This window comes from Melozone crissalis, unplaced genomic scaffold, assembly GCF_028551555.1.
Source record: "Melozone crissalis strain CALT ecotype California unplaced genomic scaffold, PUWL_Pcris_2 ptg000005l_1, whole genome shotgun sequence".
In the NCBI taxonomy this organism is placed as follows: Eukaryota; Metazoa; Chordata; class Aves; order Passeriformes; family Passerellidae; genus Melozone; species Melozone crissalis.
The window spans coordinates 36,761,685-36,775,433 of record NW_026535783.1 but is presented as its reverse complement, the minus strand read 5'-3'; the positions used below and the strand labels follow the sequence as shown (position 1 = coordinate 36,775,433).

General features: G+C 39.9%; 1 protein-coding gene across 2 annotated transcripts in view; it reads left to right on the top strand.

Moving 5' to 3' along the window:
* Nucleotides 1-13,749, top strand: part of NTRK2 (neurotrophic receptor tyrosine kinase 2) — a 198,183-nt gene that overhangs the window by 138,014 nt on the left and 46,420 nt on the right. For both annotated transcript variants that reach the window (XM_054283145.1, XM_054283160.1), the window contains 2 exons: nt 7,874-8,004; nt 13,549-13,721. In XM_054283145.1, coding sequence (XP_054139120.1) covers nt 7,874-8,004; nt 13,549-13,721 — 304 coding nt within the window. The remainder of the gene's footprint in view (nt 1-7,873; nt 8,005-13,548; nt 13,722-13,749) is intronic.

The window sequence follows — 13,749 nt, the reverse complement described above, 5'->3', positions numbered from 1 at the left end:
GCATAAGGTAAAAATGTGTAAGATTCAGGTTTCCTTATAGAAAGCCACACAGTGTCTTGCAGCCTGGCAGAACTGTAAAAGGAATTGGGAAAAAAAACTTAAGAAAAGGGTAAATAATTTGCTCAAAAGTGATCTATAAGACTAGGTTCTGTCATGCTGCTATGATTTTTTCATTAATATTCTCTTTTCAGTTAGCTGCAAAAGGGCAGACCTACCCATGTTACACCATTGATCAGATGTTATGCTGTCTTTCAGATAGTTCAGAAAAAGGTAAAGATTGAGTATGTGCTTAACTTTTAAAAAAGGGAATAGAATTTCCACTGTGAGACAAGCATTTGGTTAATTCTTTCACAAGCTTGAAAGTTCCATTTGCTTTTCATATTTAGTTTTGAAAGGCCATCAGTAAAATGCTTCTGTACTCCCTCATGTAGAGCTGTTACTGATAGGTAAGGCTTTATAAAGCCTTACCTAGCAGTAACAATAAAGACCACTCCTTTGCACCTGCCTGGGGTCCCTGCATCGCTCATTATTGCAACATAGAGCCACAAAATTATTTCCTTTTCCTTTTAAAATGAGAAGAGAAAAAGCAAAGCAGAGACATGTAGATCAAAACCACTGCAATCTCCTTTGAATTTCACCTTTATACCCATTTACTCTAAGCTTGGATATGGCTCATCTCTGGAGGTAGTTTCTTTCAGGTCCTACTTCTCAGGCCTGCATCCTGGGATGCCTTTCCGCCTATGTCTGTTTCTGAAAATAGAGACTGAAAAGAGTTAATATTTAGAAGACAGTGTGTTCATTGGCCCTTCTCCCTCTGCAAGTATCTATTATATGAGATATGCTACATGGTATTCTCCCATCCTTTGCCAAGTATTCCTATTTCTGTAATACAGAAGATTCCTAAAGATTAGCATTGTGTGGAGGGAATGGATTTCCAAGTCTGAACAGGAAGAATGTTCATGTTGAGATCATTGTCTCCAGTTAAATATGAAAGACAGACCAGATTTGCCCCCATAAAATAATACTAACAGGTTTTACACAGCACTCACACACAACTACCTCTAAGTTATATGATGATTAACCTCTTGGAAGAAGTGCATTGAGATTGGCATTTATAAATTAAGTGTATTCATATCCGCAAAGGCAGTTCTTGTCAAAATTCCAGGTCAGTTTTTTGCTTAAAGCTGATTTACTATACTGTGCTGAAAAGCTTTTAGTAAGCTGGAAACATCATAGAAAGACAAATGCAGGATGATTAATATATGGTACTGTTTCTGAAAACAGCCAAATTAAGCTTTCAGCTATTCTGATATATCCCAATTGTTTTAGCATGCAAAACATCAGTTTTAGCTTGCTTGAGGGTCTTGTTCATCTCAGTTTTAATATGCACAGGCAAGTTTCTGTACAGATAAACTGTTTACTTTATTTTTTTTCCATGAAGGGTGAATTAAGCTCATCAGACTCATGCATTTAAGACAATGATAGCATTTTTGTTAATATTTATCCTTAAGTAATGCTTATTTGAATATAGGGATGTAATAAATTATGGCATCATGGCTATCTATAGCCAAGCTGACAGGATCTTGGTCAACTAAACCAAATAAATTACTGTGAAAAAAAAGAGTGCAGTAAAATGGCTCACCAGGAATCAAATAGTAACCCCAAAAGACAGTGAACACTTGAGTTCCAGACAGAGAAGAGCCATGTCAGCTACAGCAAAATGAGTTTACAGTGGACAAGATTTGTGGTGCCCTTGGTGCTCCAGGCAGGTGAGAACTGGGCACCCTCCAAAGTGCTGCAGAGCTCTGTTACAAAAGAAAGCCTAATTCTAAACCAGGAAAATAAAAATTCTGGGGTTTAAATATATATCCTGGGAGGATTTAAGCTGTAAACAAAGCAACCGAAAGGTTAAGCTGCAGCAATCACAGATTTATTTGATTTACCAGATGTAACTCCAGACAAGTAGGAAGTAACTGCCTGGGAATTATGCCATTCCCCTGACGGTCACTTGTTTGTCTTTCATAAATGCCTCCAGTTCATCCAGGAAGATCGCTTCTTGTTCAACCTGGCATTAGATCCTAAGTGGGCCATCCCTTCCTTAAAGCCCATTTAGGATCTAATGCTTGTGAGAAACCTGACAAATCACTGATGGCCGCCCAAGAGATAACTGGTTTACAGCTCTTGAATGATTCTGTGTTTTTTTCAAAGACACAAAACAAGACTCAAAGTGCTTCAGAAGATGGACTTGCACAGGTGATGTGACAAGGCCCAAGTGCCTTTCTGGCCTTATTGTTCTGTGAATCCTCCCTACTCAGTTTTCTATAGCTGGTACCATCCAGCACCTTTCATTTAGAACAGAGTACCAAGGTACTGAGAGGAGATTTTCTGTCAGCTTATTTTACTTCAGTTGAAAAAGTGTGAGTTGGTTCTCATTTGTGGACTATCATATATATGTATACATAACGATGTGTGCGTATATACATACACAAATATATGTATATATGAACATATATACACACACACACACATATATATACACAAAAATGTATATATAATTAGACATGAAAATGTTGTTCATTTATACCTACAACAGCTGGACATGAGCCTTACATGAGCAGCTGTTGCTGCTACATTGTAAAAATTAAACAACAATAGCACTACACAAAAATTCATATAGGATAATAACAAATGAATGCTGCATGGGATAAATACATCAAATAATCAGAAATATACAACTTGCTAACCTATTTCTGCATCCAAGGAAGGCCGACAGGTCAAAAGGTTAAAAAAAAATAAAGGCATTGTTGTTGGCTTTTCTTGCCGTGTCAGAGAGTAAGCCAAAATTTCTATTCTGGCAATGTCTTGTAGAAACTGCAGACATGCTGCTATTGCATAATCTGATAGCCACCAGTCTAGACTTGCTGCATGCTCTTTGTAGTAAATTTGTATCCTTCTTCTATAGGATTCCAGCAGAAACTTCTTTGTGAGTGGCAAATGCTGTAAAACTTTGATACACTATCTAAACAAACAGTTGGCCATTTACATCTGTATTTTTCTAGCAAGATCTTAGAAATAGTTCAGTCCACAATTGCAATAGAAATAGTGGGAAAAGAAATGAAGAAATTTGCAAAACTTTTTTCTGTGGGACCTTGTGTCACATCACAGGCTGAGTCTTTTCTATGACTGCTTTCTATTTATGCAGCTGTGGTTATGTTTATAATATCACCTTGCCAGGTTTCTTGGCATCTTGAAGGTTCTCATTCTTGTTGCTGAGCCCTGGTATGACAAATTTCATCAGGACTGTCCCACATGCACACCACTAGCAAAATTTAGAACAGTATCCTCAGAAGCAGACTCAGCAGATAATTTAAGTGGGTGTGCAACACAAAAGGATCTTACAGTGTTGGTAGTTCAGTGAGCAGTAATGCCTGACAGCTGTTGTCTCTTTATTGTCCATCAGTGAGTCCGTGTTTCGGTCTCTTCATGAATCTCATTGCTCTTCTCATGAGGTAGATGGGAACACTTTTGAAACCTACAACATTTGTGATATTGTGATTGGGTGAGGTCTACAAGATGAGACACTCACATGAATACCGCATAAGTATTTCATTTTTGTGCTCCTTAGGAAGTCCAGCCTTGAAAGGACTAGTGTAATCTATGGATGTGAAGAGATATAGGGAGCTGCTTTTATGTTTTTATTACAACCTTGTGGAGAGTGGCTTCCAGTTGGAAAAAAATATATTGGAAACAATTTCTTTTAAAGGGATATTTAAAAATTTTCCAGAGAAAAGTCAAGACAATAACTGGTGAACTGAAGAAAATACTTTCCTGGGGGAAGGAACTTCTGTCTCTTTGCCTCACCAAGAAGGGCAAGAAGGATGTTCATTACATGTGTTTAATACCAATCCTGAAAAGGCTACTAAAACTATCAGAGAAAGTCCCCTAAAGACAAAAGGAGGCATATGCAAGCCAGACAAGTTAATGCTTAAGAGACAAAAAAAAGGCATGCATTTTTATAAGCAATGAAATGTTTACGCATGAAAACAAAGGGATAGTCCAGACTTTCAAATCAAGACTGGCACAGTCTCTTTCTGGAGACAGTCTTCTGCCACATACAAGTCATTCAGCTCAATTTTATGCTCCATATAGTTTAGAAGGTCAGCTTAGATGGTATAATGGTCACATGTGGTGGTAAAATGTTAAGACCTATTGTTTGTGACCAAGGGGAAACGCTTTCACTCTGTCACATTTCATTTTTTAAATATGGGCAAAAAAATGTTAATAATTCTTACTGTATCTTGCTGTCCCTGGCTGGATTCATTCATATCCAACTCAGGGAATTCAATGTGATGAGGTGATTTTGAGTTGCCTGTTCCGCTGGAGCTAATTCCAGAATGTAGCGTGACCCTGTCTATTCAGCCTCACGATCAAAGGTAGGTCATCTAAGGAGTTGAGTCCCATACCTGGAAATATATATTGCATCATTTCCAGTGTGACATATTGTGTGCTAGTGAGTAAAATACCTAAACGTCCAACACTTTCGGTGAGATGTTTCTGAGAACATGAGATGAGAAGAGAGACTTTTTCTGTAGTTGTACTCCCTCTTGTCTCTGGTTCCCTGTCATCCATGGGAGCCCCCTGCTTTTAAGGATTTAGCTGTGTGGGTATTATTTTAACTTAGCCTCTTTTCAGCATTTACCCTTCTTTAATTTGTTTTGTCTTGCTTCATATTTTATATGAAGCAAGGTTCAACTTGCTTGGCTTTCAACTTAATGAAACCTAATTTTTTTACAGTTATCAGTTAAGATTTAAAACCAGAGATTATATGCTCTTAAAAGTACAAATAGCAGGTCAAATGCAATTGCCATTTAGAATCAAAGAAGGGAGATAAATAGATGTCATTTGAATGTTTGTGTACCTTTTCTTGTGAGACAGTGTTATGAGATGACTTTTTTGTTTATGTCCTCTTTGGCCAAATTCTGCATTGTTTCTTCAATGTAAATCCAGGATAATCTCTTGGACTTTAACAGAGATAATTTGCTTTATCCTGATAGTAACTGAAAGCAGATTTTGACCTGAATTTTCTAGTGTATCTCCTGCTCAAGTATCCTCCCACTTAAGACAGTGTCATTATGGCTGTGGCCCTGAATGTGCTAAATGGATTTTTTCCTTAACTTATATATCCATCACATCATATGTGTTTGATTTAGTTACATTGTTCTTATGTTTAAGCTCTGCCCATTTTGTCATACTGTAGTTTTTTATTTGTTTGGTAACTCAGCACAGTTCAAAAAGCTAACAGTAATGGATAGAACATAACAAGTTACAAATACATTCTGTGCAGATCTCTTCTGCACCTTGCTGTGTTTCAGATTTTACAGTTTGGTTTACAGGATGGATTGTTTATTCGAATGCCTGGTTTATATGAGTGTTTAACAGCAGCTGTAAGTGTACTACCAAGAAGTATTGAGTGTGGTTTTTATTTATTTTTACTCTATTGTTTGTAAAGTCCTCCAGGAGCTTCACAAAAAAACTTCTTTGTACTTCTCGGCCAAACATTAGCAGTATAATGGGCTCAAAATGGAGAGGACCCACACAAAATTCAGACTGTCTTCATCACCGAGTCTTTGGCAGCTGTGGGCAGGAAAAAATTAAAAATGGCCTTTGCTGCCTTTCCCCTCTGGGAAAGGAACAGAGGCATCCTCCTGGCAATACTAGTAAAGCAGAGGGAAAGAGAACTCCCCAAGAGGAAGGGTAGGATGACGAGTTTTTTAGGGGACAGGGCGTAGCACTCATTTGTTATCAATCATTTTTAAAGCTCAGGTGATGAGATGTGCCACACTCTGGAGCTCAGGTGCCATGCCAGGGCAGCAATCTTTCAGCTCTTCCGGTCTACCTTGTGGCCAGTATTAGCAGAGGCCAGCGATGCTGGTTAACTTGCGTCCATGGGGAAAAGGAGTGTTTTGGTTCAGGCCTATCTTGTGCTGACTGCATTTTGAGCCTTTCTTGCAAAGCCAGTGCTGAGGAGGAAATGAAAATAAAAGCAACCTCATACTGACTGCAGGGGACCTCCCAAGGTAGTTGGCCAAATAAAGCATCACCATGACAAAACTTAATTTTATGCTACACCAGTATGTGACAAGAGTAAAAAATGTAACTACTGCGCAGTCTTATTTCATATGTACCTAATGGGATGTGCAGCCTCTCCTAGAAGACTTGCCACTGGAAAAAGGAGGCTATGAAAATCCCCCCTGCAGCCACCATCTGTGGGGAAAGCAGCAAAGCCTGGTGAGTCTGGCGGGCTGTGGGGAGAATCCAGTCTTCCCCTCCATGCACAGGGCACGGGGAGCCTGCCTGCCCACTGGCCAGGGACCTTCTGGCAGGTGCCAGCAGATCTGGTGAAGATCTGTCCCTCAGGTGTGTACCCACCTCAAGATGGCACATGTGTGCTGGATTGCTCACTCTGGAGCCTGCTCCAGCAGCAGATTTCCCTCATGTCCACAAACAGGGAAATGAAGTGTATTTACATGCAGGGTGCTCAGGTTAGGTTGCTGTAGGCTTTGGGTATGGGACACACATTTTCATCTCATGTAAGCTGTGGTCCTTTTCTCCAAATGCTGGTGATAGGAATAGGGACAGGCTGTGCCGTTTCTCCCTACTAATGTTATCATCAGCACTCCTCCTTTAGTCATGGAGGGTGGAGGGAAGGTGGTTTTTTTGCAAGTGGTCACCCAGTCTGGAGTAGGCCTGTGACCAAGTATGCAGGCAGGTGTCGGTCCTGCGTCTGGTTAGATCCTAAATCATTGGCAGGGTTCAGTCGTGGTCCCTGCAGCTGAGCAGCCAAGGTGGGATTTTCACCCTTGCAAAGACACCCTGATGCCTGTGCACTGCTATTTAATTTGCTGTGTTTAGAATTTAAGTTGCAAATGGGCTTCTTCCAGGCAGGGTTAAATTTCAGCATTTGCAAAGACAGCTAAGTGCACTGAGGTTAAAATCATCAGCAGATGCTGTCTGGATTGTACAGTTTCAGCGACACAAGCTGTCCACCCTATTGGCAGCTAAACTGCCCTTAGAACTGCTTTATTTAGCTTGAACATTGTAAATTGATAATGTAGTCTACAGAATTTAGTACAGTATTTTAAATATTAAAGATTTTAATGGAAGCTTTTGCTGAAAGGAGAATGTAAAATAAGTCAAAAAATGTTCCTGGGCTTCAGGGTTTGAATCAATTGATTCTGGGCAGCAGTTGAACTAAGGTTCTGTCCGCTATGTGTGCTAAAACCTTTGTCCATCTTTTGTTTCTTTTACTTCAGATCAATACTGTAAATCATGTTTGTGAGAAACATGGGAAAGCAATGGTTTGCTTACAAGTAGTAAGTAAACCAGACTGTTAAGTTGCATTTAGTTGAAAGAGGACACATTGGGTTTTCTTAGAGGACACCTTGGGTTTAGGTTAATTTTAAAACTTTTTTGATTTGGATAGGAGAGTTCTGCTATTGTTAAAGGTACAAAAGTAGAAAAGGAGTGAGAAAGGCTTTGTTTGTTTTCCGATTCACTGTCCTAATGTTTTTTAAAAAGTAGCGTTAGATATTATGTATGCCTTGCAGCATCATCCTAAAATCCATGATGATAAATGGCCTGTTCCCAGGTGACTCTTAATTCCATGTCTTCTTATCCAAAAATGCACTGCCCTCCAAATACAAATATATAAACTCAGTCTTTTTTGCAGAAAATGGTAAAAACTGACATGTGGGCTCTTTTATTCCTTCCCTACTTTACAGGCAATCCTATCTCCATGTGGCTGTAAGCATGGGCTCCATCCCATCCTGAACTTGCAGCTCACTTCTGACCTCTATTTTGTCTTCTTTTACAGTTGTGCATCATATCAAGCGCCACAATATTGTTCTTAAAAGAGAACTGGGAGAAGGAGCCTTTGGGAAAGTCTTTCTGGCGGAATGCTATAACCTGTGTCCTGAGCAGGGCAAGATCTTGGTGGCAGTGAAGGTAAAAGAGTCTAGGGTTGCCATTATTAATTCATGGTTGCAACAAATGTTGTTTTATTTGTAAATGATCATGTTTGCCTATTCCATAATCCAGAGTAACTGTTCTGAACATGTAGAAGAGTTCACAAGGCTAATGGAGTGTTAAGGGAATTTGGTATTTGATCTTGCTGTGGATTATAAAAGGAGACCTGAATCATATAAGGAAAGGGAGGAAACAGATTGCATCAAGAGGGGGCAAAATCTTTTATGGTCTGTCTGAAGAACAGTTAGTGAAAAATAATGCCTAGGTTATTAAAAATGCATGTGATATATATGCGTGTCTAAAAAATAATCTGTTACTAGCTAAGTGAATAGGTTATGTGTATAATTGCTAGGCAAAGATCAGTTTTCTGTTTCAGGACTGTGCCATTCTTTTAGTCAGCAACTGAAATTGTCTGTGGGTAGTTTTCATTAGTATAGCTTGGAGACCAAGCCTTCTTCTCTGCACAAAGCCCTATTTTTCCCCCAAAATTCAAGAACTGAGGTTAGCTGTTGGCCTTAGCTGTGGATGTAGCTAGAAAACAGTATTGGTGAAACTACACTCTCAGAGTTTGAAAACTTTCCCTGAAAACAATCTTTTATCTCCATCTGTAGTGTTCTGCCAAAACCAAACAAGGTGTCTAGCACTTGAAATATCTCATTAAGTTCAGGGGGAATAGATGTCCAGAATTTGGGATATGACAAGTGACCAGAAAAAAAATTTATCTGACAGGTCACAATTAGGCAACCATGTGTGCATTTTGGAGGAAACCACAAAGTAAAAGAAATCATGTAGATCATCTTTTTGAATTTGGTAACAAGAAATAGAGTCTTGAATCTGACAATGGAAGAACATGAAGGGAGAATAGTCTTGTAGAGTGCTCCATCAAATATAGGTTTTTGGGTTTGCCAAGGTTATAAGCTTTTCAATACTTGGAGTAGTTCAGTCATGTTGACTGATGAGAAAAAAAATTAAGCCCTGAAGGGATATAGCATAGACAGGAAAAAGCAAGAGATAGGAGGTGACAAAACTAGATCTGCATGAATTTTTTGTTGTATTTTAGTGGTTTCAATGGAAATGGCCTTTCCTCTATCACTTTAGGGAACTGCTTGATTAAAGCAAAACTAAAGTATTTCCATTTACTTGTTCTTTTTGAAAGTCCTGTCTAAATGGAGCCTAGCGCTTTTGTTGTTAAATGGTGCACTGCACTTTCTGTGTGCTGCTCATTCTCAGTGTAAATCAAATGGAAGAGTATTCAGCCTTTAAAGGTACATATGTCTCCATATGTAGACCTAGATGACAAGTCTATGCATTTTCTGGGCAATTTCTCATATGATTTTCGTTTTTTATATATTTTTCTTATCAAATCCTCTCTTTACAGTGTCCTTAATAAGAATCTTGCAGGCAGCTATGGGAAGAATTACCTCTGGGAACAGGTTATTCCCATTTTATGTTTCTGTCATTGGCTCTTAAAGATGTGACTCTAGCTGTGGTCACAGAGAAAATTTCTTGGTGAACTGAGCCAGTCAATACTGTCCTCACATAACTGAGGGGTTAATTTCCTGATGCCTGTCACTTTCACTGTGGTTACCAACCTCAGATAACAGGTATCCCTCAGCTAGAGAGGAGGTCGAGGGATGGAGCCTCCACTGGAGTACAGCTATCCTGCACTTCAGTGGAGGATGGTGTCTGGACTCCATCGCTGAGTCAGTAGTAGAGGAGCAGACCTGGATTCCAGCAGCAATGAGCAGCTCCTCCTGACACACAACAACAGCTTTAGGGAGCTTCAGCACCATGGGTAAAACCAGAACACACCAATCACTATAAAATACAATTGGTGAGCCCCTGGGCATAGGTGCTTGCTGAAGACTAAGGTGGTGCCAGGGAGATTTCAGCAGCAAGGAGGCACAGCCTCAACTGCGCGATGGGGGTCAGGTTGGCTAGTGGTCCCTATCAGCTCCCTGTGCCTGCCAGTTGCTGGAAAACTGTGTTGCTCATCCCTGGCCCTGAGCATCCCTCCTTCGAACTCAACATGTTCCCTTCTTATCAGTCAGCTGGTATCCAAAATGCTGAGGTTGCTGCAGCAAATTATTTAGGAGCTAAGAGGCCCAGAAAAATCTGCAAAGATAAAAAAGATCAGGCCTAGCATAAAATACCAAAGAGTATGAGCTTTTGCTCCTTTAAAGAGGAGAAAGGCAATTTGTTTAAATTGGTTTTGATTAGTGTGAGGTTTTTGGAGATAACACAGAGTGCTTGGAAATACTTTCCGTAGGACAAAACCTGGGTTTTGGACTAGCATTGACCCCACAGCACATCATATCAGGCACTTTTAGAGAGCAGAGGGAGGAGGAAGGAAAAATTACTGTTTTCTTGAGGGCATTTGCTATGTTTGTTCAGGCCTGGCTCAGTACTGTCTCCTCATAGGATTAAATCCCAGGCATAATCTCATGCTAGTGCAGCCTATCCAGAGCGGGAGGTGAGGTTGACAAGGCACAGGTTAGCAGCTGTCTCTGGCTCCCCTGGGAGGTTTTGCTCAGCTAGCAGACTGCTGTGTGTGTGAGATCAAAAACATTTCCATGCCACCTGCACAGGAAAACCAAAGATTTCCAATTCTCTTCAGACCTTCAGTTCTGAGAAGACTCAAAACCACCCTTTCATTTCTTGAGGAGACATACCAGTCAGGTCTCGTATGTTGATGGGAAGCAGTAGCAATTATTTTGTAGGGGAAGGCTGAAACAGTAGAAAGTAATAGTAGTAGTCATGTAGCTGCCTTGAGAGTTTGGCTACCAAGTCCTGCTGATGTTGGTGACAGCCCCATGCACCTGCTGCTGCTCTGATTGCCCATGAAGGCAGCTCTGCGGTGTCAGACAGAGTGGTGTTGGAGCCCACACTCACTGCAGAGCAAAGGGCAGCACAGACCACGTGGAGTGGCTGGAAAGCACATGTGATTGAATCTCAGATCTTACTTGGGAAAACCTCCTGTCAACTGGTGAAAGTGCTTTGTATGCAGAGCTTTGGCATTCTTGTCAGTAATGATAATAATAATTAATATGTCTTTCCTCTCTTTGTGCTCTTAGGGTTTTATTTTGGTTTTTTCTTTTTTTCTTGTACTGAGAACAAGCTAAATGCATTAGTCAATGTCATCTCTATGTAAATTCTACATACTTATTAATTTTTTTACCTTCCAGTCTCCTCCTTGCCTGACTGTGCCAGCTCTCTCTCATGCATTGTGTCTATTCTGTGCACTGCATGAAATAATGAAAAGGAGATTTTGCAATGGTGGGTGACAGAAATTCTAGTCAGCCCATGGTAGTAGAAACCCTGCATGAGTTTCACCTGAGTTTTAGACTTTTCTGCATTTTGCTGTTTGACAGAAAATGTGGAATTGCCATGGCAACTGCTCTGTCATATGATAATTTTGCTGTTTCTGTGAGATAAAAAGCATCTTCTCAAATATACAATATGCCATCCTCACAGGACAGAGCTGTCAGCATTTTTACTGTCTTTCCAGGGAAAGAGCCTGCTGGAAAGAGGATCAGCCTCTGCTTCTCCCTGGCAGTTTTTTTCCAGATTGCTATTATTTTAAAATGCGTTTTGTATTAATTGTTTTTCTAATTCTGTTATTGAGAATAATTACAGTCCAATTTCTTCATATATGAAACTACCGGAGGAAACGCAAGGGACAACAGAATTATTACAAGTGATTTCAGTATATGTAAGATACACTGGACTGTGGGTTGTTGCCTGCCTCATGTTAAAGCACCATCCCAGAGCCTGAAAGTATTGGAAAACACTTCAATTCCAGCCCTCACTCAGTTCAGATGTGATTGTGTGTAGCCCATAGTGGGATGCAAATTTGATGTCCAGTGGGAAGCTGTGTATACTAATATATTGTGGCTAGTGAAGCCTTGATGAAGCAATATCCTTGTTGGATCATTGGCAAAGCTTGTGGAAAAAAGGATTCTGAGCCTGAAGGTATGTTAAGAAGTACATTCCTCAGAGAAGGGACATGTAAGGCATGAGTGCCTTCTCATGCTTCTGGATCCACAGAGGCTGAAATCGACGGATAAAAGTCCCTCAACTTGGAAGACAGCAATCCATGCTGCCCTAGACCTTGTCCCCCCATCTGAATTTTAGTATGGTAGTTATTCAGTTTTCAGGACCCAGGATTGGGGTATCACAAGTAAAAGATGTGTTTTTTCCCACAGTCACCTTCTAGCCTCTTCTTCACACATTCACACATACAATACTAGAAAAGTGGACAGAATTGTCCCTGTTGAACAAAAGCTTGAACAAGCCATGACAACTGCTGCTAAAAACTCCGTTTGTTGGCAGAACAATTAGACAGTATCAACTTACTCTGTTTCTGTTCTGGTGAGTGTAGTTGGTCTCATGCTGTACGCATTAATTCAGGATAGAAAGTAAAGGGACTAGATGGCCAGAAAAAAGGCATCTTTAGTTAAAACATCACCACTACTTTTGTGTCTTATCTTCCATTGTATTAAACCTAGGTATTGTTAAAATCCAGAGGTACAGAGCCCAGACAGCAGTTTCTGTGAAGAATGAATTGCGAATGTTAGTAACTTGCCATCTTTCTCTTGTGGTTTTAGAAAGATATTTTGAATTAGTATAGTGAACCACTGTACCTCTTGACTACAGAGACTATTAGTGGTTTATTGTCAATTATAATTATTCCTCATTTAATTGGGGTCAGAAGTTGCTTTTTCTTTTTTTGTGCATGGAAGTGTTTTCTTGCTTTTGAGATGTGGTTTGTAAGGAGAAATCAGAAGCTGCCTATGTGTGACAGTTAAATTAGTATTATTTCATTATACGACATTTAAGCTTCCTATTTGATCCAGTGAGTCCCAGAATTTCTCTGTGCACCCGCTTTCCTCCATGTCTATCACTTTAGGATTTGACCTCCAGTTACTTACACATATGCCTAATCTTAGTCATGTGAGTAGATTTACAGAATTTCAAAGAAGTTTTTGGCTGAAATCTTAGGTTATTCTGGTCCAGGGACATTTGTGTAAATCTACCTAAGGGACTAACATCAGCAGTACATGAAGAATGCATCCACAATAACACCATGTATTTTAAACAAGCAGAGTTTTATATTAAAGAAAAAACAAGAAAGGTAAATACCAGCAGGATACAAGGGGTTGCTTGAGTTAAATGCTCAAGGATACAAACCAGCTGTGTACTAGTATATTTCTGGGATGAGATCAGTTTATTTGTTCTGTGTTTGGAAAACACTTGTCACAGCAAGAGCATGAGTATTCATACATTCTCTTACAAGAAAACTGTTTGTTTGGAACAACATGTGGCAGGAGAATGAAAATTGTACTGCCATTATTTAATTGCACTTCAGATCACATCTGCATTTCTAAAAGACTTATTTAGAAAGTACTTCCTTCATCCACCATGCTGTACTGTGTCCTTATCTTACCCTTACAGGGCTATCCCACATATTTCCTACCTTCTGTGAACATCTCTCCTTCCTTATATTTTCATTTTCTTCACCAGACACTGAAAGATGCCAGTGATAATGCCCGCAAGGACTTCCACCGTGAGGCAGAACTGCTGACTAACCTGCAACATGAGCACATTGTCAAATTCTATGGTGTCTGTGTTGAGGGTGATCCACTCATCATGGTCTTTGAGTATATGAAGCATGGAGATCTTAACAAATTCCTCAGGTAAATCCATGAACATGTGTTGTGATCC